We start from the raw sequence: 22,449 nt of genomic DNA on the forward strand, positions 1-22,449 counted from the left end.
CTCTTGGTTCAACTTTTTCTCCAATATGCCCTAAAAAATAGATTCTAAGGGATGGGCGGTAACTTTGTAATTATAAGAGCAAACTACACTCCATATAATCAGTATTCATGGACAAAATACTCTCTGACTTGACTATTTTATAATAATTGTAATTCATGGTTCTTAATCTTTTTTGTGTCACAGATGCCCTGGTGAAGGCTATAGCCCCCTTCTCAGTCAATTAATAAACATTTATTGTCTTCTACGTTCCTGGTGCTGAGATCAGCACTGGAGTTACAAAGAAAGGCAAAAAATGGCCCCTGCCCTCAAGGAGTTTACAGTTTGTTGGAGGAGACATGATGCAAGTGACAATGTATAAACAAGCTACTAAAAAATAAATTGGAGATAACATCAGAGGGAAGACCCCAACATGAAGGGGCATGGGGAAAGGCTTCTCAGGGAACTAAATATATTGAAATATAGATATCAATTTTTTAACTTCATGAAAACCATACATCTTTAGTCATGTTGAATTCTCACAAGACTCCTTCCATATTGTCCAGTAGGGGAATATTGTCTGGTAGACCAGTGGACATCTCGTATAAAGATCACTTTAGCTTAGTTTGGTTTGTGGTGAATTTTCAGGGAGAAATAGAGCTACAGATGAGTCTGGAAGGCTTGGTGAAAGAATGTAGAAGATTTCAGGGCCCTCCATGGCCTCCAGCCTCCTTCCCTCAGCATAGGAAACACAATTCACACAACCGACCATTCTCTCTCAGGTTTGTTCTAGCTGGCCCTGTGGTCCTCAGCTTCTAAACTCCTCCATCGGGCAGAAGCAATTCAATCATTATCAGTCATGTGTCAGATAATCTGCAAGTGATGGAGTTTTATTGAAGTGAGGAAGATTGTGTTTAAATCAGGATCCAACTAAATGTCAACCAAAACCAGACTGGGCCAATTCCAGTTTTTCTTTAGAGTAACAAAATCCAAGGAATTGAGATGAAAAGTGGAAACTATTCTCAGAAGAAGAAATACAGGCCAGAAGCTCAGATCCTAAAAGAGATAATAGTTCATATTGAAAAGTTGACTCTTTGTTAAACTCAATCTGTCTCCTAAAAGAAAGACATGGGGTGTTCCAAAAATCTTAGGGGAGTCTTAAACCTAAAGCTATACTTAGAATTTTAGGACGTGTTGTGTGTTTCCAGCTACTTCCTGACCCCACAGATATGGATTAGGTCCTTCATGTCCCCTCCTAACCCAACTGTGCTAGGAGAGCCTTAAGCTTGGAGGCTGAAGGAAGGTAAATGAGATATTCAAGGAGGAAAATGTTTCCTGTGGAGTATTCCTATGAAGGATTGTTCTTTCATAAGAAACCAGAGTCTTCTGAAAAACTATTCCTGGAGGGGCAGTCTCCCCTGGCTTTTCAGGATCCCAGGCTGCAAGAAGCTCCAAGGTTCTTTAAATCAATCAGTGCAAATAATTTCAGTGCTACGTTGCCAGGGTTATCTCCTCATTGCTAATAAATTAGCTTATAGATCTACTCTTGTGAAATTGATTGTGACTATGACCAAATCCCCAAACCCTAGAAAGCAAGACAGTCAATGAACATTAAGCATTGACGATGTTCCAGGCACTGTGAGGAGAGTGGGAATTAAAAAATAAAAACACAGTTTGTGCCTGAAAAGATCAGAATCTTTATGGATTATACACTGTAGCCTACAGGCTATAACATGGGGGCTCCACTTAGTTTGAAACAGTTGGCCAGATTATGTATTCCATGATGGCAACTAGGACATTCTACCATCAGGCAATTCCAAATGAGCACTGCAGTGCTAGGAAAGAGCCTTGAAGGATAGGTAATATTTAAACAGGTGGAGAGAAATGAGAGAGGGTATTTGAGGCAAGGGGGAAAGCATGAGCAAAAGTGTAGAGGTGGGAGAGTGCAAAATGGATTTGGGGAACCATTTTTACCAGAGCAGAGAATAGATTTTTAATCAGCAATTCTGTCATCTAGCATAAAGACTGCAGAATGGTCTTGGGGCAATAAACAATACCAATCATCATGTTATTGAAAAGGACATACTTGGGACATAGCTTTACAAGAAGGGAAGAAGTAGCTTCCTGGTTTGAATCATTATTTTTGCTAAATATGTGTGTTACGTGTTTTATATATGTCATCTATAAAATTGCATTTCAATATCATCAGGTATTTCTATCTATTTAAATTGGGGGCCATAAAGATCTTCAAGTGTTATATAGTTTTTCATAGAAAGCACTTTCAATAAACTCTCTAAGTTTTGGTGCCTTGACAAAGTCCTGGCCTCCCAGCCATAATTATGGTCTCAGTAGAGATCAAGTTGGAGAGAGTTAGGCTAAAATTCTTACCAAACATTAAATAAATGTCATGATATGTATAAGACTGCCTACTGTCTAGGGGAGGGGTGGAGGGAGGGAAGGGAAAAGTCGGAACAGAAGTGAGTGTAAGGGATAATGTTGTAAAAAATTACCCAGGCATATGTTCTGTCAATAAAAAGTTACAATAAAAAAGGAAAAAAAGAAATGTCATGATATTGTAAATATTAACAAAATAAGGGGTTATTTTCATCATTATCAATCGTGCATTTTGTGTGAAACTGTAGAACACTTGGGGACCCTTATGACCTCCATTTGAGGACCAGAGATCTCTAGATAGCTTTATCACAAAATTATGACTTGAAGCTATTCCAAGAATACATGCATGTGCTTAGAAATTAATGGAATCAGCCTCTAGAGGAGAGAGGACTCCCTTGACCCTCAATAAGATAAACAGAGGCTATAAAATTACACATAAAGAAATTATTTGTTAATCTGATTACTTTCCAAAGTGGTGGTTGATTCCATCTGAGGCAAACAAGCTTTTATTCCAGGCACGAAATGTCCACAGCCCAAAACCCAGCTAGCCTCCTTCTGTAATGGCTTATCAGCTCTGGAAATGGCCCAAAGAGCCATTAAGCTGGTCCCATCATCACTGCCCTTTGAAGGGACCACTTCATCATATTCCTTTTATTATTTGGTGTGGAGGGGAGGTCTGTTGATTTACTGATTAGCCACATGAACTGCTGGGTTATCTGTCCCTCCATAATTAGAACCCTCCTGATAAGACTTGGATCAGGGGGTATAAAAGTTGGAGACCAAACCCTGCTAGATCAGTACAGACAGCAGCCATGGCAAAGTCCATCCTCCTCACTGGTGAGTCAATGCTCCAAGGAGAAAGTCAATCCCTGGAGACTTTACTCTTTCTCTTTTCTTTCTAGGTCCTTTGCAAAGAATCATTAGGTATGATAATAAGTTCAGAGGTTTAGAACTAGGAAAAAACTATTAAGTACAATATTTTATTTTCACAAATCTAAGCGTTTCTTAAGCACCTATGTGGCAAATGCTGGGTTAGGCAATGAGACAGAGACAAAAATGAAAGACCTGAGGGAGTTATTGTACATGGTTAATAAATGCTTGTCGTGTTCAGATGAGTTCAAAGATGCCTAAGATCCTGAAATGTCCTGCTCCCGGGACTGACTCCTGTTCTTGTTGCAAGACCCCTCCTCTCTTTATATGAACAGTAATTGGTTTATTTTTAGTTTGGACATATGCTCTTATTGATGTGCAGTATTCTCAAGGTGGATACTCTTCCCACCAAGGCAGATTGTTAACTCTTTTTTTTTTTTTTTTTTTTTTTGGAGGCTGGGGTTAAGTGACTTGTCCAGGGTCACACAGCTAGGAAGTATAAAGTGTCTGAGACCACATTTGAACTCGGGTCCTCCTGAATTCAAGGCTGGTGCTCTATCCACTGCGCCCCCTAGCTGCCCCTCTCTCTTTACTTTTGATGGTGATATGGCCCCACCTGCCGCCTCCCTTTTACGTCCTGTTAGGTTTTTCCTATTTTTCCAGTGACCACTCTTGGTACTACTTCTTGATTTCTCTTAATTTTATTTACCAAATCAAATACAACAGCCAGGAGAAAAAAAAGGAAAGCTGAAAAATAAAAGGCTGTGTAATAAGGGGTCCAGGATGGTGCATTTATTCAGCTCTTTATGGAGGTTAGAGCGGGATAGAGAGAAGTTAAATGTGTCCATACACACACTACTTTTTTTCATTTGATTTTTCTTTGACATTCTATTCTAACCCATTAGTTTACGTGCTCCATGGAACTTGAACTATTCCACTTATTACTTCAAAATTCCCCTCAGCATATTCTCCTTAGAGAAATAGGATCTGATGTCAATCAGCTGAATGATTGATCCCAAGATAAATGATGGATGAGTGGAGGAAAGGCAAGGTTCTGCAGCGAAAGTTTCTATGTGTTCTGGGAACCCTGGACAACATCCTGGACAAAGACTATTTCCTTGTCTGGACCCCTAGTCTGACCTCTGGGCTGCTAAAGAGTAAATCACAGAGGAAGGTGGGATCTTAAGTTTCCTTAAGGAAGGCTTAGCATCCAGAAGCTTGTGGGAGATATCTCTGCTGTAATCTGCCCAAGGAATGAGACATGAGACCAGTCTTCGGCTGTGTAAATGTTTTGTACAAGGAGGGTTAACCTTATCCTAGTTGGTTTCAGACCACACAATAAGGAGTCATGGGCGGAAATGTCAGAAAGGTAGATTTTGGCTCAATCTAAAAAAAGTCTTCTTTATATTTAACATTGTCCAAAAGTGGAAAGGGCTGCCTTAGAAAAGTAACAACAAAGCATTTATATAGTACTTTAGGGTTTTAAAATTTTTACATATATATATATATACATATAACTTTAATATATATATTTAATATAATATATATTCTCTTCTTTGATCCTCATATTCTATCTTGGACCATGTATTTTATATATATATATATTGTTATCTTATTTTATCCTCATACTCTATCTTGGATCATGTATTGTTAAGAATAGCTAAATTGGGCAGCTAGGTGGCGCAGTGGATAGAGCACCAGCCCTGAATTCAGGAGGATCCGAGTTCAAATCTGGCCTCAGACACTTAACACTTCCTAGCTGTGTGACCCTGGGCAAGTCACTTAAATCTAATTACCTCAGCAAAACAAAAAACAAACAAAAAAAAAAGCTAAGTCATTCACAGTTGATCATATATTGCTGACAATATTCTCCGGTTCTGTCATTTAACTTTGCTTCAGTTCATTTACTTCTTTCCAGATTCTTATGAAAGCAAACTGCTCATTTCTTCTAGTGCAATAATATTCCTTCACAATTATAAGCTAGAATTAGCTTAGCCATTATCCACTTTATGAATGAGTAAACTTAAGAGAACAAGTGACTAGCCTAGAGACGGAGTTCATATACATCTGAAGCAGAATTTGAACTCAAGCTTTCTTTATCCCAAGTCCGACACTCTATCCACTGATCCATCGAGATGCAGGCTCTCCATCCCCCGGAGACTCCCAGTAGAAGCTGGATGACCATTTGTCAGGAATTCCTGTAGACTAGGTCTGACACTCTCTGAGGTTGCTTCCATATTTGGAATTCTGTGATTTTATGGAAGAGCAGCCTGCAAATTGGGAATGTCTATGTAAGTGGGAGCTCATCACCTTGACTTTGGAGGTTTAATTTCAGTTCCGCTCTTTAGCACACAATATTCTGAGCTTCCCTGAAAACTCACTTAAAACACTATGATTGGGAAAAGTTGGATCCTAAGTAATCCCAAGAGAGGAGGTATGAAAACTATTGGAACCAAATAGAACATTCTCTGATTGATAGAATGAGTTCCTGGATAAGAGAGACTATTTCTATTTTCATTTCTGTTATATCCTCAGGACCTAGTAGAGTGTCTGGACTGTGTTAGATACTTAATAAGCATTTATTGATAGTTTTTTTTTTCTTTTTCTCTAGGTCTGGCCCTTGTGCTGCTAGCTCAGCTGGGTAAGTTACCGGCTCCCACCTCCCCTCCCTACCCTACACTCACACTTGTTTTTACAAGGTCCTCATAGGACCAGTTCTCACATATACAAAGGGCAGCTAGCGGACATGGCGGAGTTCAAGTCCTGTTTCGGACATTTATCATCTGTGTGACTCTGAGCAAGTCACAAAATCTGTCTCAGTGTATTCCATCATAAAATATAAGTTATAATAATGTCACCTGTCTCCCAGAGTAATTGTAAGAAGCAAATGTGATAATATTTATAAAATGCACGGGACCAAATAAGCAGTTTTTAATCGGTAGCTATTATTGTTGCTGTTCTACCATTTCAGTTGCATCCAACTCTTTGTGGCCCCTCTTACTCCTGCACTATTTAGGGCTCCTTGAGCTTTGCCATTTCGTGCTCCAGCTCATTTTACAAATGAGAAAACTGAGGCAAACAGGGTTAAATGAAATGCCCAGGGTCACACCAGGCCCAGCATTCTATTCACTAGTATTATTGTTAAATTAAATGCAGATTTTATTATTAATATTATTATTATTAAATGCAGATAATCTCTGTACATTATACAGGTTGTTCAAGGAGCTCAGAGAAAGCCAACTTAGTTCAGTAGCTGGAAATAATTTAGAGTAATCATTCTACCATCAGACCCCACAGTCAGGTAGAAGTGAGTAATGGATAAAACATCACTTGGGATTCTCCCCCAAATCACTATCCTCTACCAGGAGAACTGCCCTTAATCCCACTGAACATTCAGCTTTTGAGTCAGAAATGACTGAGTTAAATATCTACCTGAGACACTTCCCAACTGTATGATCCTGGAGAAGTCCCTTGACTCACTTTTCCCATCTGCAAATAGGGATCATAACTGGATCAACTTCACAGAGTTGTTGTGAGAATCAAATGAAATAATGTATATAAAAATGTTTTACACACTTTAAGGTGTTTTATGAATGCTAGTTACTACTACTACTATTATTATTATAACCTCCACTTAAGTGCAATCTCCTATAAGATAGAAGACTACCCTCTGCTCTCTTACCCCATTTATTAGTGCCCTCCTCTACCCCCAAAATTACTTTATATCTAGTTTGTGTATTAGTGTGTGTATATATATATATATATATATATATATATATATATATATATATGTCTTATATTTGTGTGCATTGTTTTCTCCAGTAGAATGTAAGGTTCTTGAGTTGCATTGTCAGTGCATAGAAGATACTTAATAAATACTTGATGAATGAATGAGTGAGTGAATAAGTGAGTGAATGAGTGTGAGTGAATGAGTGGATGAGTAAGTGAATGAATGAGTGAGTGAATGAATGAGTGGATGAGTGAGTGAATGAGTGAGTGAGTGAGTGAATGAGTGAGTGAATGAATGAGTGGGTGAATGAGTGAGTGAATAAGTGAATGAATGAATGAATGAGTGAGTGAATAAGTGAGTGAGTGAATAAGTGAGTGAGTGAATAAGTGAGTGAGTGAATAAGTGAGTGAATGAATGAATGAGTGAATGAGTGACCTTGACCGTGAATGAGTGACGTGAGTGAATGACGTGAATGAGTGAGTGAATGAATCGAGTGGGTGAATGAGTGAGTGAATAAGTGAATGAATGAGTGGGTGAATGAGTGAGTGAATAAGTGAATGAATGAATGAGTGAGTGAGTGAATGAGTGAGTGAATGAATGAGTGAGTGAGTGAGTGATGGACTAGCAGGCTCCACCACTGTCCCTCGCTGTGACTTTTGCTCCGTGCTGCCCACAGGCTCTGCTTACCACCTGACATGTTACTTCACCAACTGGGCCCAGTACCGGCCAGGCCTGGGGCGCTTCAAGCCAGAGAACATTGACCCCTGCCTCTGCACTCACCTGATCTATGCATTTGCTGGGATGAGAAACAATGAGATCACCACAATTGAGTGGAATGACGTCACCCTCTACAAATCCTTCAACGGTCTGAAAAACCAGTAAGGAGGGGGCCAGTGGCTGGGCCCCGGGGGTGGGAAGGCCCGAGCTCGGATCTAGGATCAGGCGCTACACACTTGGGCCCACTAACCAAGAGCACTGACACAGCACCCACCTCTCAGGGCTGCTGGGAGGGTGAAAGGGCCCCATGACCTCAGAGCCCCCGGCGCAGCCCCCAGCTGCTCACAGAAAGTACTTATGTGACTGCTCCCTTTCATCCTCTCCATTCCCCACTGCTCCCCTAATCCTGCCTAGGATTTGTAACTTGCTCCGATGGAGTAGAAGCCCTTAGCCTTCCCTTAATGTTTGAAAATTAGGCACATGGCAGACAAGCACAGTCACCGACAGTACCTTCTTTTTCCAAGACTAAACGCCCTGCAGACTTGGTCCCAAAAGGACACTCACTGACATTTTTGTTCCACAAATAGATGGAGGAGAACCCCCAAGTGTCTGGCCCCTCAGCTCTATCCCAGGGACGCCCCGTTCAGCTACGAACGCCATGTCTCACTCTGAGAAACTGCTCAGTACAAGGAGGTTCTAACATTCCCTCTTTGTCGTCTCCACAGGAACAGTGAACTGAAGACTCTCCTGGCCATCGGAGGCTGGAACTTCGGAACTGCCCCGTAAGTCTAGGGTCAGAACTGACAGCAAGTGGATGTAAAAGAGCTGCTTTTTAAGCACTGAGGTGCTTTGCAGAGAGGCCAGGCCAAATTTTCCCTGCCAAGGGGATCTTACAATGTAAGACTGATACCATAACTGAGATACAAAAAAAAACAAACAAAAAAAAAAACACACAAACAAACCAAGATTTAAAGACATAAACATTAATAAAGTAAATAGAACAGAAATCATCCGAATCAAGGACATTCTTCCTGGAGCTTCATTCTAGGAGATTTTCACTAACCTAGGAGGTGGGAAACTGGGTCCTGTTCTCAGCTCTGACACTAACCAGAATATAACCTGGAAAAACTCACCCTTTCTAAACCTCAAGTTTTTTCTGAAAAATGAGCGTGTTTGATACTTTGATCTCTAAGATCTCTTCCAGATTGACATTCTATAACTATTGAAACGTAAAAGGAACTATTCATGGCTTAGACCAAAGCTGGGACCCTACGTTTAGCTCTAGGCTATTTCAGGATGGAGCATATTGAAAACCAGGCTAAAGACGGGGTTGGAACACCATGACACCCAAGGATCTATTAAAGAAATTGATGCTGGACAAGTAGCTACTTAGGGGAGTCATGTTGACCATCTCCTAGGGTTATCGTGTGAAGGGAGTACATTTATTCCACTTGGTTTTCAATGTCAGAAGAAAGAATAATGGGTAGAAGTTGCAAAAAGGTAGATTTTGACCTAATAGAAAGAAAAACTGCCTTAAAAAGTAGAACAGAAAATGGGTTGCCCCAAAAGGTAAAGAGGCACTGTCACTAGAGGTATTTCATGGAGAAGAGATTATTGTTTCAGGAAGGGGGATTTAGATGACACAATTTCCAATTGTGAGTCTCAGATTTCTAAGGATATGGTTATAATAATTCCACTGCATGAACACTGAGGATCTGGTGTGATTGTATTTACCTAATAGAGTCCGTGTATTGGATAGGGGAGTGAATGACAATGTAATTATAGAGGCTTCGTATTTGAAAAGCTACCATTTTATCTCTAATTAGTTTGGGAAGCTAAAGGAATTCTGAAAACTGAATAATAATAGAGAATGATGAATGAGAACAGGATAGAGTTATTAACATTAATACATCAGAAAGAAGGAGTGGGGAAGGGTAGAATATATAAAGGGACTTTATATGAGTAAATAGGGCTAAAGTAAGAGTAGGAGAAAAGAGAAGAGAAAACTGGTGAGGGCTTGGATGCATTTAAGAGTTTTGAAGCAAATTGTGAAGAATCTATTCAACAATGAACCCAGAGAGATCAGAGACTAGATATAAAGAGTGATTTAAAAACTAGAAAGGGAGTTGACTTCAAGAAATATTGGGGAGATTAAAAACAAGAGGTTTGGGGAATAGAGAAGATAGAAAAAGTGAAGAACATTGAAGAAATGTCAGTCATCAAACTTTTACGGAAATTTCCAGCTGGAGAATCAGGGGTAGTCACAGTTTTACTAGGATGACCAAAGAAAGGACCATGCTCTCTGGTTTCAAAGTGTGAACTAGAGATGGGCACAGTGTGAGATGTCTTATTAACAGAGCTTTACAGGTCACTTAGAAAGGTAACAAGAAGTCATCTAGGGTGCAATCTGCATGTGGATTTCCTTACTCCATCTTCTTTCCATCTCCTTCAGATTCACTACCATGGTTTCCACTCCCGAGAACCGCCAGACCTTCATCAAATCCGTCATCAAATTTCTGCGCCAGTATGAGTTTGATGGGCTGGACTTTGACTGGGAGTACCCTGGGTCTCGTGGCAGCCCTCCTCAGGACAAGAACCTCTTCACTGTGCTGGTCAAGGTGAGCTGGACACCTCTTACTGTGATTTCCCTGTCTCCTTCCTCCATCCTCTGACTCACACTGAGCCCCAGCTCTATTGGATGAGACAGCCTCCCTGGTAGCCTTTCCAGCACCAGATGCACCTCAGCCCTTCTCCCATTCCAATCCCATTGCCACTTCTAGGTTCCCTCTGCACCACAATAGAAAATAAGTTTCTTGAAGTCAGGGACTAATTTTTTTTATCCTTGGTGCCTGAGATTTCATAAATACTTGACCATCCCTTGCAATCAACCAAGCAACAAGTATTTATGAAGTGATTGCTATATGCTAGCAACCAAGGAGACATCCCTTTCCCCATGGTCCTATGAACTGAATTGAATTGCTGATGCTTAGAGATAAACCATCTATGGAAAAGCATGTTTGAATCCAGAGAGGAGCTCATTTTGGGGGGGCTGCTGTCCACTTGCTCTCTCCTGCTTGCCCACAGGAAATGCGTGAAGCCTTTGAGCAGGAAGCCAAGCAGATCAACAAACCCAGGCTGATGGTCACTGCTGCCGTGGCCGCCGGCATCTCCAACATCGAGTCTGGCTACGACATCCCCCAGCTCTCTCAGTGAGTACCCCCAAGCGTCCCTCTGGGGTCAGCTGCTACTTGTGTTGGGGCAGCCAAATGTCAGGTCCATCTTATCCTGCAAAAGGCTTCAGGAAAGGTTTCCAATCTCCTACATATTCCACAACTCCTTGCTCTAGGGAAATTTGTCTTCAAAATGAACAATAACCTCTTGATTGCTAACTCCAATAGACTTTTTATAATCCTTAATGTCCCCTCTTACCCTACCCTATACCTAGTTCTGTGCTTAGCATGGAGAAGCTCTTTAATAAATGCTTTTTGATTGATTTTCAGTATTTCTGAAGTATTTGCTGATGCTGACTATTCCCTCCTTCCTATTATTTTCCCCTGCTTTGTTCTTTTCATTCTCCTACTTCTCTTGCTCTCTTTATTATTTGCTAGTTTACCCTCATCTTCCTACCCCTTAAGTAAATATTATCTCTAAAGATGTCATCCATGACTCTTTTTTCTTCCTTTTTTTCCATCTCATCCAATCCCCAAGGTTTAAATTATTATCTCTGAACACATAATCCTCCAATTTATCCAACCCTAATATTTATGTTGAATTATTACCTTTGAACACATAATCCTCCAATTTTCTATTCAACTCCATTATTTCTTTTGATTTTTAGTCCTTCCCATCAAACCACCCCCTGGGTATTCCTTCAACACTAAAACTAAATACATAATCTTTTCCCCAAAAGCTGCATATCTTTGCAACTTCCTTCTCCCTTCCTATAACATCACCACCTTCCAAGTCACTCAACTCCATAAATCCTGGAGTCACCTCTGACTCTTCTCTCTCCCTTCCTCATTGCTTATATCTAATCACTTCCCACTTAATCTCAGCAATCTTTATCATCTTTCTACTCACTTAGTTCATGTTTTTCTTACCACTTTTCTAGACTTTCTATATATGCATCATTTTCTAGACTACAATAACAGCCTCCTAAAGGACCTCTCTGCCTCCAATTCATTCATTACATTTCTTTCACATCATATCTACACATATCATTCTTCTGCTCAGTAACTTGTTATAAATAATACTCTTGGAAGAGAGTGGGGAGTGCAGCTGGTTCCCTTTTCTGATGAGCAAGCCTTGGAACTTTTCCCCAAAAAAATGACTAATTCCAAAAAAAAATTAGTCAAATACTCTGCTCTAGAGAGAGGGGGGGGGGGGGAAAGTATTTCATAAGGACTTGCAAGCACATGAGATTTTAGAAAAATTCTTAGTTTAACATAGATTTTTGAACACAAAATAACTCACAAATTAAAAATATAATTACTAGCCATACCTCTAAAGACACAGACACACATTCTTGTAAAAACTACAGAATGATCTAGGCCCTGTTGGTCTGCTTTTTAGAAACTACCCAACCTCCCAGAGGGACCAGAGGGTAGTTGCTCCTGAATCCCCTGGCCATTCTCACTTTTGAGGTTTCATGCTCTCTAATATAGCTGCCAAAGGGTAGGGGAAAGCAAAAGATAGAGAATGAAATACCTGCATACATCTTTTTATCTCTCTGACTATTCCTTGTCTTCTAATCATGATAGAATTCTCAGAGCACTTTCTATATTCTGACCATATCTCAGCTCTGGCAGCTTGAAGGTTTCTCTTGATTTACAAAAGGCCAATAAAATTAAGATTCATGAATGGAACACTCCTTCTTCAATGGCCCCTCACTACTCCCTCTTCCAATATTTATTCATCTGTTGAAGAGCTGAAAAGAGGAAGGCTCATTATTATATCTGAATTCCTGATAAAAAGTAAGAAAGTGTTCATTAATCATGAATGACAACTTTATTTTTTCTGGGTTTTCTTTCACAACATGAGTGATATGGAAATATGTTTTGCATGATTGCATATGTATAATCTATATCAAACTGCAAACTGTCCCAGGGGGAGGAAAGGGGGGGGGAAGGAGGAAAGGATTTAGAAATTAGCATTTTTAAAACAAATATTAAAAATGTTTTTACATATGATTAGGGGAAATATTTTTTTTTTTATTTTTTAAAAGTCCTCTATTTAGCTGTTTTCCCTATTTTCATTCTTCCCTTGACAAATCCATTCTTCTTATAGTTATTACTCCCTTGCTTGAAAACTTTTGATGATTGGGAAATATTTTTTTAAAAAAGAAAAATCAATTATAATATTGTCATGGCATTCCTTCAAAATTAAATTTTTTTTAAAAACTCTGTGTCTGTGGTTTAAAGCCCTCCAGAGACTGGGTCCAACTTACTTTTCTAGGCTAATTTGACACTATTTCTCTTTATCCACCCTGCATTCTAGCCAAACTACATAACCAACAAGCTATTCCCCACTTTCCTGTTTCCATGCATGTGCACAGTCCTACCTCAGTACCTGGAATGCCTTTATATCTCTTATCTGTTGAAATTGTTTTCTACCTTCAGAGTTCAACTGATTTCCCCAGTGCATAGTGATAGCACTTATTTAACAGAACTGAATCTGATGGGAGGCTGTTCCAGGCAGGGGTACAAACACCAGAAATCACCATTAATTCTGTTCTCCACACCAGGTATCTGGACTTCATCCATGTCATGACCTACGACCTCCACGGCTCCTGGGAGGGTTACACTGGAGAGAACAGCCCCCTGTACAAAAACCCCAGTGATACAGGCAGCAATGCTTACCTCAACGTGGTGAGTGACCCCTGCAAAAACTGGAGGGTTGGAGGTGAAGAAGATCACCAATTTAGGGCAAAAAGGCATTGTCAGTCCAGATTCCTGAACAATTTAATCAATTGATCATTTTTAATACATATCTGGGGAATGGGACAACGGATCAATTCATTAGTAATTAACTATGCAATGTCAAGCTTACTACTCCCATGGCCAGCACCATTAGTCCTCCTCATCCTAGGTGACCAAATAGGTAAAGCTGGACCAGAGATGAAATCCAGCCTAAGTCTCTGGAACAGTGTGAGATCCTAGGCGAGTCACTTAACCTCAGTTTGCCTCAATTTTCTCTACTGGGAAATGGGGATTATAAGGAAGAAATGAGATGATATTTGTAAAGCTCTTAGCTCAATGCCTGCCACATAGTAGGTGCTCAATAAATGCCTCCTTCCTCTGAACTAGGGAAAGAGAAAAGAATAAGAATTTATACAATGTTCACAATATTCCAGGCACTGGGTTAAGTGCTCTACAAATAAAATCTCAAATAATAATGCTACTGCTACTACTTACATGTGTATATAGTTTTGAGATTTTCAAAGCATTTTACATATCTACTTTGATAATTTGACTGTGCCAGGTAGAAAACTACTAATTATGAATCTGCCTCCTGGATGGAATAAGTATTTATTCATGCATTCATTAATGCATCAATCACTTGTTAAACATCTATTTATACATGAAGTATTATGTTGAATGCTGAGGAAGACAGAAAAGTAAAAATTTTTTAAATCTCTTTGAGGACATATTCTGAAAGCTCAAATAACCCCAAAGAAGAGAAAAGATATTTCTTTGTTCATTACAACACAATAACTATAATTGGTTATAATCATTTAAGTACAATTAAATATAACTAGCTATTATAGTTATATAACTTGATATGCTTAAGAGAAGTACAAACTGCTCTTGATGATGTCAGACCCTTACTCTGGCCACAGAGAACATCTGAAGTTCTCATCTGGAAATTGTAAGAGAGCAAGCATTCATCATGGAAACTTTATAAATCTATTGAGCCCTAAAAACTGCCAGGCCAAAACTTATATCCTAGTAGTTATTAACTGGAAATAATCAGGGAATGCTTCAAGAAAGAAGTGTTTGAACTGGACCTAGAAAGATGGGCCAAGGTTAAATGTGCCTCCGTTGCAGGATTACGCCATGAACTACTGGAAAAACAATGGCGCCCCGGCTGAGAAGCTCATTGTTGGATTCCCATCTTATGGACACACCTTCATCTTGAGCAATCCTTCTGAAACTGGCATTGGGGCCCCTACCTCTGGCCCTGGTCCTGCTGGGCCCTACACCAGGCAGTCTGGCTTCTGGGCTTACTATGAGGTAAGTGTCTAGAACTTATATGAAAAGGGGAAAATCTATTATTAATGTAAAGGTTTTGCATATTCCCAGATGCTTAACCTTCTTATTCTGTCCAAATGTCCCATAATTCAAAGCAGGAAATAGAAGGGAAATATTTTTTACCTTGAGCTAGAAGAGACTTCAGAGTTCATCCAAACCTTTTCATTTTAGAGATAAGGAAACTAAGAATCATGTGAATTCTTTTTTTATTTATTTACTTTTAATTAATTTTATAATTATAACTTTTTTTGACAGTACATATGCATAGATAATTTTTTACAACATTATCCCTTGCACTCACTTCTGTTTTCCCTTCCTTCCCTCCATCCCCTCCCCTCGATGGCAGTCATTCCCATGCATGTTAAATAGAATCATGTGAATTCTTCAGCTCACACAGAAAGTATCAGAGTCTAGATTTGAACTTGACTTCTCTTTCTCCAGTGTTAATTCTCTTTCCATGGTACCAGAATTGCCTTCCGTTGTTCTTTTGTACCTTAGAAGGGCAGCTGGAAGAACAGAAAAATCTGACTTTTATTTGGATCCTCACCCAAGACACAGAGAAATATCAAGTTCTCATCTAGAGATTGTGGGAGAGCAAACATTCATCAGGGGATCTTTGTAAATCTACAGTTTTAAAAACTGCCAGGCCATACTTACATCCTAGTTGTTACTGTAGAATCAGAGAATATTACATTTGGAAGGGGTCTTGAAAAATCACGTATCTGGACCAAGAGTTTTTAACTTTTTTTATGCTATAAACATCCATTGGCCATCTGATGATGGCCATGGGCCTCTTCTCCCAGGAGGTTTAAGTAATAAAACAAAGTGTTGAGGTTAATGAAAATTAAAATATAATTTTTCCCACCCCAAATTCATGGACCCCCCTGATATATGCCAGGTCTAGAGCTCCTAACCTAAACTAATCCCTTTCTCTATGTTTCCCAATATTTTTATATTACTAAAAATAAGTGATTCAAGATTTGGAAGGAATTAGAATCTCAGTGCAAGTGTCCATGCTCTCCCCTAGAAGTCATTTTCACTCACCCCCTTTCTTGAAAGCTTTTCTCTACCTCATTATTCTCATTTCTCAGATCTGCCCCTTCCTGAAGAACGGTGCTACTCAGGTGTGGGAGGCTTCTGAGGACGTGCCCTATGCTTACAAAGGCAATGAGTGGGTTGGTTATGACAACCCCAAGAGCTTCCAAATCAAGGTAGAGTATTTCTCCGGATTCCCTGAGTCAGTTCATCCCTATTTGTAGCCCAAACAAAGTCTTGGGAGAACCCAAGTCTGGGCCTGGAGCAAACATCCACCCTACTCCCACAGGCTGAGTGGCTGAAGAAGAATAACTTTGGAGGAGCCATGGTCTGGGCCATTGACCTGGATGACTTCACTGGGACTTTCTGTAACCAAGGAAAATACCCTCTGATCAACACCCTGAAGAATGCCCTGGGTCTGGAGAGTGCAAGTGAGTGAGAGCTGCAGATGTACCCTTTCCTCTTCCCCTCTTCCTCGGTACTTGATAGGTATTGTTCTTCCCATTCCCTGGATTTTGAAAATGAAGGGAGAGAAAGGAACCTGAACAGTCTTAATATTTGTTTCTCTCCACATGAGAAATGGGCCCTTTAATCCCCAGAGTCACTTATATGGAATCTGGCCAAATTAGGATCTTCCAAGTCTTTATTCAATTCTCAGACTACGAGTAAAGAGTTTTAATGACCTGCTTCCCTCCTCCCAGGTTGCAAGGCCCCTGCTGAGCCCATTGCTCCCATCACTGAGGCTCCTAGTCAGGGGAGTTGCAGATGTACTCAGGGTCCCAAAGTACTCCTTATCTACTTCCCACAGCCTACGAAAATGAAAGAGAATTCAAATAATTCAAATTCAAATACTCAGCGGTTAAATCCCTGTCCCTGATTTTCTGAAAATCACACGCGATGTCCTTGTCCTGGCATTATAATGTCAAGAGCACAACTTACAGTGGCAATCAGTGATGGAGTAGGTGAGAAAAAATGGCAGACAGTTTTAAGGCAGAATGCTGGACCATCATGGCCTGGATTTATAGGGCCTTAGGACTTAACGCTGGAAAGGGTCTGCAACATCACCTCATTCAATCCCTTCATGTTACGGATGAAAAAAGCTGAGACCCAAAGAGAAAGAATACTGGCAAAAATCGAAGATCTTGGATTCAAATCCCACCTCTGGCATTTAATTACCTGCTTGATCTTGAGCAAATCACTTAATTCCACTGGGCCTGAGTTTCCTTCCCTACAAAATGAGGGGCTACTCTTATTATTTTTCAGTCTTTGTCTGACTCTCTGTGAATCTACGTTGGGATTTTCCCAGCAAAAATACTGGAGCGGTTCGCCATTTCCTTCTCCAGCTCATTTAACAGATGAGGAAACTGAGGCAGGCAGTTAAGTGACTTGCCCAGGCTCATTCAGCTGGGAAATGTCTGAGGCTGAATTTGAACTCGGGAAGAAGAGGTCCCTTAAACTCTAAGTGTATGATCCTATTTGGTATAGACGTGGCTGGCCAAAGGATAAAGCTTTACAAAGCCCTCTTTATATAACAAGGCGGTGAAGTGGTAAAAAGTATCACAGAAACCGGGTTCAAATCTAGAATCTACCACTTTTCTGTGTCACTTAAGTTCTCAACCTTAGGAGTCTCCTTTACATAGACCAGAAAGGTCCCTAGCAGCTCTGAATCCAGTGTCTCGTGAGTTGTATGAGGAAGGTAATACAAATACTATTGTTTCCATTTCACAAATATTATCCTTAATTATCTGTAACGTCCATATCGTAATTACTCATAATAGACACCATAATAATCTTATTTCCATAGTAACGGCGTCATGGCTCAGGAGTTGGAAAGGATCTCAGAGGCCTTTTATTTTATAGAGGTAGAAATAAATTCTATGACAAAGATAGCATCAGGAACAGGATTCAAACAGGGAACCGCATTCTCTAGAGTTAGTGACTATCCCCTTCAGCTACACCGTCTAAGTAAGGTTTGTGGGATACTTTAAGCATGTTATCTTTATTTTTTATATGTTCTATATAGCCATAGAGTATATAGAGAACTATAAAGTAATATAGTTTATAATATATAATGTAGTTATGTTATATATGATACAAATTATATTTTAATATATTAATATATTATGATACAGGTTATATATAATATATTAATATTAATATATTATGATATAAATTATATTGATATATTATGATATATTAATATTAATATATTATGACATAAATTATATCGTGATATATAATATATTAATATATTACGATGCAAATTATATTATGATACATAATATATTAATGTTAATATATTATGGTACAGATTATATTGTGATATAATATATTAAGATTAATATATTGTGATACAGATTATATTATGATATATAACATTAATATTAATATATTATAATATAATATAGTTCTATATTATGTCCATTATAATGGTACATTAATTATATCGTAATCCTTAATGTAATATAGTCACGTGACAACCCTTCCCGCCATTTTTATGTAGATTTACACATCAGGGAAACGTGGCTCAGCTAGTTTAAGGTTAGAGGCTCCCCTGAGGTCACAGGACCTCGGAGTCCCGGATGTCCCTCAGAGCCCCTCCCGCGCTGCCCCGGCGCAGGCCGCAGTGATTTTCGCCCTTGTGTTCCAGGCTGCACCGCCCCGGCCGAGCCCATCGCTCCCATCACTTCGGCTCCCAGCAGCGGCGGCAGCGGAAGTTCGGGCGGCAGCGGATCCGGGAGCAGCGGTTCCGGGAGCAGCTCGGGCGGCAGCGGCTTCTGCGCCGGCAAAGCGGACGGTCTCTACCCCGTGGCCAACAACAGGAACGCTTTCTGGCACTGTCTGAACGGCAACACCTACGAGCAGTACTGCCAGGCTGGGCTGGTCTTTGACCCCAGCTGCGAGTGCTGCAACTGGCCATGAACTTGACCTTCCGTTCCTCCCCCCGTCCCCCTGACTGAATCCTCTTTGCCCATGTTATTCCGATAACTCGACAATAAAAGTCCGCAACGAGAACACAAAGCCTCGCGTGAAATGGCGCAGGGACGTTTAGGGGAGGGTGCGAGGGTGGAGCGGTCAGGGAAGTCCCGGGAGTGATAGAAGTTTCTATTCACAAAAGCCCGGTGAGATCGGACTGGGATCTCCTTGTCTTTCGGCTTTCTTTCTATCCCAGGCCTAGCCTGGCACAGAGTAGGTATCGAATAAATCCCTGACTAAGCGAAGGAACAACATATGCCCATTTTACAGAGAGACACCCTGGAACTCGAGCTCCGGGACTTGCCTCAGAGTTAGTACAGGGCAGATCCAAACTCAGATCCAGTGTGTTTGTTTTACTTGAAGTCTCCCCACGGTAGAATATTTTGAGGATCCTCCTTCACTGGCGCTTGTCCAATAGTTACTTCAGGATGTTCCGAAGTCATTCTTCGTGTCCCTCTCCCGATCGTTTGAAGGCCTTTTCCCACACTGAGCTCACAAGATAACATGAAGGCTGGCGTCTAAATGGGGCCTCAGATACCACCAGCGTGTGATCCTGGGCAAACCACTTAACTTTGACTTGCCTCAGTCTCCTCATCTGTAAAATGGGGATAACAACGCCTACTTTCCATTTATAGAATGAGATATTTGTAAAGTTTTTTTTAGCACAGTGCCTGACAAATTGTAGACGCTATATAAATTTAGCTATTATGGAGAGAGAGGCCCTCTGGCCCCGAACGCTTTCTTTTTTTTTTTTTTGTTTTGTTTTGTTTTGTTTTTTAGATTTTATTGACGCTCTCTTAGTTTATTCTTTTGTCACTTTCCAGGCCCCTTGCCTTGTACCCATACATCCTGCTCTTGTAAGATAGGACCCCTGTGATATTTCACGAAGACCACCAGGTGGCGCCATAATGCATAGTTCAAATCTGCCCTCAGACCGTAGTAGCGCAGTGAGAACTGGGAAGATCCCTTCACCGTGTTTGTCTCAGTTTCCTCATCTGTAAAATGGTCTGGAAAAGAAAATGGCAAATCTCTCCAGTACTTTTGCTGAGAAAAACTCGCTAAGGTCATGAAAGGCTGGATACAACAAACAACAAAAATATTTTCCACGGCGCAATAAAGTGACCCTGTGGATAGAGCTCCAGGCCTGGAGTCAGGAGGACTTGAGTTCAAATTCAGCCTCAGAAACTTACTAGCTATGTGACCCTGGGCAAATTTACATCAATTTCCTAAAAAAAAAAGCAGGGGAAGGAAATGGCAAACCATTCCAGTATCTTGGCCAAGAAAATTCCATATGGGGCAACAAAGGGTTGGACACAATGAACAAACTGAAATTAGCATGTATGCTATATTTTTTTATTATCCAGTCAGATGGTGAAATAGCAAACCACCCTAGTATCTTTGCCAAGGAAATCCCAAAAGTTCCCCAAAATCACTAAACAACAAAAATTATTATCATTATAACATAAATATAAAACAAATAAAAGTACAGCTAAAGTAGTTAAATACAAGGTAATTTGGGAGGAAAGGCATTAACAGCTGGGGGTGATTGGGAAGGGCTTCTTGCAGAGAACAATTCTTCATCTCTCTTATGATGGAAGAGAGGGAGTCTATGCGATAGAGTGAGGAGGCAGTGAATTTCGGGTATTGGGACAGCCTGTGCAAAAAACATGAAAAGGGGGAGGTGAGGAATAATGTTTGAGGAAGAGCCAGCTTGTGGGAGGGGGGATAGCACCCAATGAGAAGACTGGAAAGATGGTGACGCTTTCAGCAGCAATAGGAAAGTTTGGAAGGAAGGGTGTTATTCAGTCCTTTCCATTTCTTCATAACCTCATTTAGGATTTTGGGGGGAGGGGAGCAAAGAGATTAGATTTACCATTTCCTTCTCCATTCGCCAGATAAGTAAACTGCGGCAAACAGGGGAAAGTGACTTGCCCTAGTCACACAACTAAAGTGACTGAAACCCAATTCAAAGTCCATCCTGACTCCAGACCCAGCACTACATCTCACTGTCCTCATTCCATATCCACTATACTCACCTAACAGCCCCAGGAAGAGAAGATGAGTTTAAGGAAAAAATAGGAGTTTAGTTTAGGACTTGCATCTCAGACATCTTCAGGACATCCATTCTGAAATGTCCTATAGGGGATTGGCAATGCAGGATTGGTGATGCTCAAGATTTGAGAGCTGGATGTACAGCTCCGGGAGTCATTTACCTAAGAGACGATGGTCAAACCCATGAAAGATGAGATAAAAAGCCTAAAACAAAATTTTGAATAACAGCCACAATTAAGGGACTTGATATAAGATGATGACCCAGCAAAAGAGATTGAGGAAAGGCATCACACAGAAGGGGGGTGGGGGGATGGTGTCCAGAAAAGAGGAGAGAGATAATTTATTAGAGGAAAACCTTTTTCAACAAGGTGTCTTCCATTCATATGTTAAAATCACTAAAGATTCTTCCAAAAATATAACAAAAACAATCCTACTGAATGACTCCGATTATCAACAACAGGCAGGGAATCATACTGAGAGATAATATACTTACCAACAATATTCATTGTGATGGAGATCCATTAGAAAATTAAGAAGATGGTTTCCCTGAATGTTTTTGATTCTTTCTTTCTTTCCTTCCTTCCTCCTTCCTTCCTTCCTTCTTTCTTTCTCTTCCTTCCTTCCTTCCTTCCTTCTTTCTTTCCCTTCCTTCCTTCCTTTCTTTCTTTCTTTCTTTCTTTCTTTCTTTCTTTCTTTCTTTCTTTCTTTCTTTCTTTCTTTCTTTCTTTCTTTCTTTCTTTCTTTCTTTCTTTCTTTCTTTCTTTCTTTCTTTCTCTTCCTTCCTTCCTTCCTTTCTTTCTCTTCCTTCCTTCCTTTCTTCCTTTCTTTCTTTCTTTCTCTTTCTTTCTCTTTCTTTCTTTCTTTCTTTCTTTCTTTCTTTCTTTCTTTCTTTCTTTCTTTCTTTCTTTCTTTCTTTCTTTCTTTCTTTCTTTCTTCCTTCCTTCCTTCCTTCCTTCCTTCCTTCCTTCCTTCCTTCCTTCCTTCCTTCCTTTCTTTCTTTCTATCTTTCTTTCTTTTTTGTTCTCTCTTTCTTTCTCTCTTTCTTTTCCTTCATTAAAACAATCATTATTATTATTCTAATCTTACTAAATTCTGAATAAAATTTCCGCATACCCAGCAGAAGAGAGAGGGGAAAAAACTACACACGAAACTGGAGGTCTCCGTTGTGCTCTTTCCACAAGGACCCCCGTGCCTTCCTTCGATTCAGAGAACAGCAAAGCTACACTTTTTTCAAGTGGGAGAAACACATCTCATTAGGCTACAAAAGTCGAATGAATGATGATTCTGGGAAGAGGGACATTAAATCCGCTTCCTTTTCCTCTAGAAAAAGTATTAGCAAGAACAGCAGCACTGAAAGCGCACGTCCGTAAAGCGATTCTAAGTTGAATTAAAAATCGAATCACATCCATCTTCTACAAACCTGAAGTCTGGTGACTCCCAGCAACGGAG

The 22,449-nt window shown here is 40.2% G+C and overlaps 1 protein-coding gene across 3 annotated transcripts; it reads left to right on the forward strand.

Annotated features, from left to right (window-relative positions):
- The first annotated feature begins 3,182 nt into the window (after window positions 1-3,182).
- Window positions 3,183-19,001, forward strand: LOC141541420 (acidic mammalian chitinase). 3 transcript variants are annotated; one of them, XM_074265543.1, is made up of 11 exons: window positions 3,183-3,207; window positions 5,852-5,881; window positions 7,647-7,848; window positions 8,413-8,469; window positions 10,140-10,305; window positions 10,772-10,896; window positions 13,431-13,554; window positions 14,734-14,919; window positions 16,029-16,148; window positions 16,262-16,403; window positions 18,623-19,001. In XM_074265543.1, exons 1-11 carry the CDS (start codon window positions 3,183-3,185, stop codon window positions 18,892-18,894), a joined length of 1,449 nt encoding a protein of 482 aa, XP_074121644.1. In that variant the 3' UTR covers window positions 18,895-19,001. The 3 variants fall into 3 exon arrangements, with proteins under 3 accessions (XP_074121644.1, XP_074121642.1, XP_074121645.1); XM_074265541.1 differs by lacking the exon at window positions 3,183-3,207 and adding an exon at window positions 5,550-5,674 and having other exon boundaries at window positions 18,623-19,000; XM_074265544.1 differs by lacking the exons at window positions 3,183-3,207; window positions 5,852-5,881; window positions 7,647-7,848 and adding an exon at window positions 7,940-8,038.
- The last annotated feature ends 3,448 nt before the right edge of the window (window positions 19,002-22,449 follow it).

The sequence above is a fragment of the Sminthopsis crassicaudata genome, chromosome 4, assembly GCF_048593235.1.
Source record: "Sminthopsis crassicaudata isolate SCR6 chromosome 4, ASM4859323v1, whole genome shotgun sequence".
In the NCBI taxonomy this organism is placed as follows: domain Eukaryota; kingdom Metazoa; phylum Chordata; class Mammalia; order Dasyuromorphia; family Dasyuridae; genus Sminthopsis; species Sminthopsis crassicaudata.

Excerpts from the sequence above, each read along its gene's own strand:
- LOC141541420 (XM_074265541.1), top strand. The coding sequence starts at position 5,632 with ATGATTGGGAAAAGTTGGATCCTAAGTAATCCCAAGAGAGGAG. Across the intron at positions 16,149-16,261 it reads CCAAGAGCTTCCAAATCAAG|GCTGAGTGGCTGAAGAAGAA; the intron begins GTAGAGTATTTC and ends CTACTCCCACAG. Across the intron at positions 16,404-18,622 it reads CCTGGGTCTGGAGAGTGCAA|GCTGCACCGCCCCGGCCGAG; the intron begins GTGAGTGAGAGC and ends CTTGTGTTCCAG.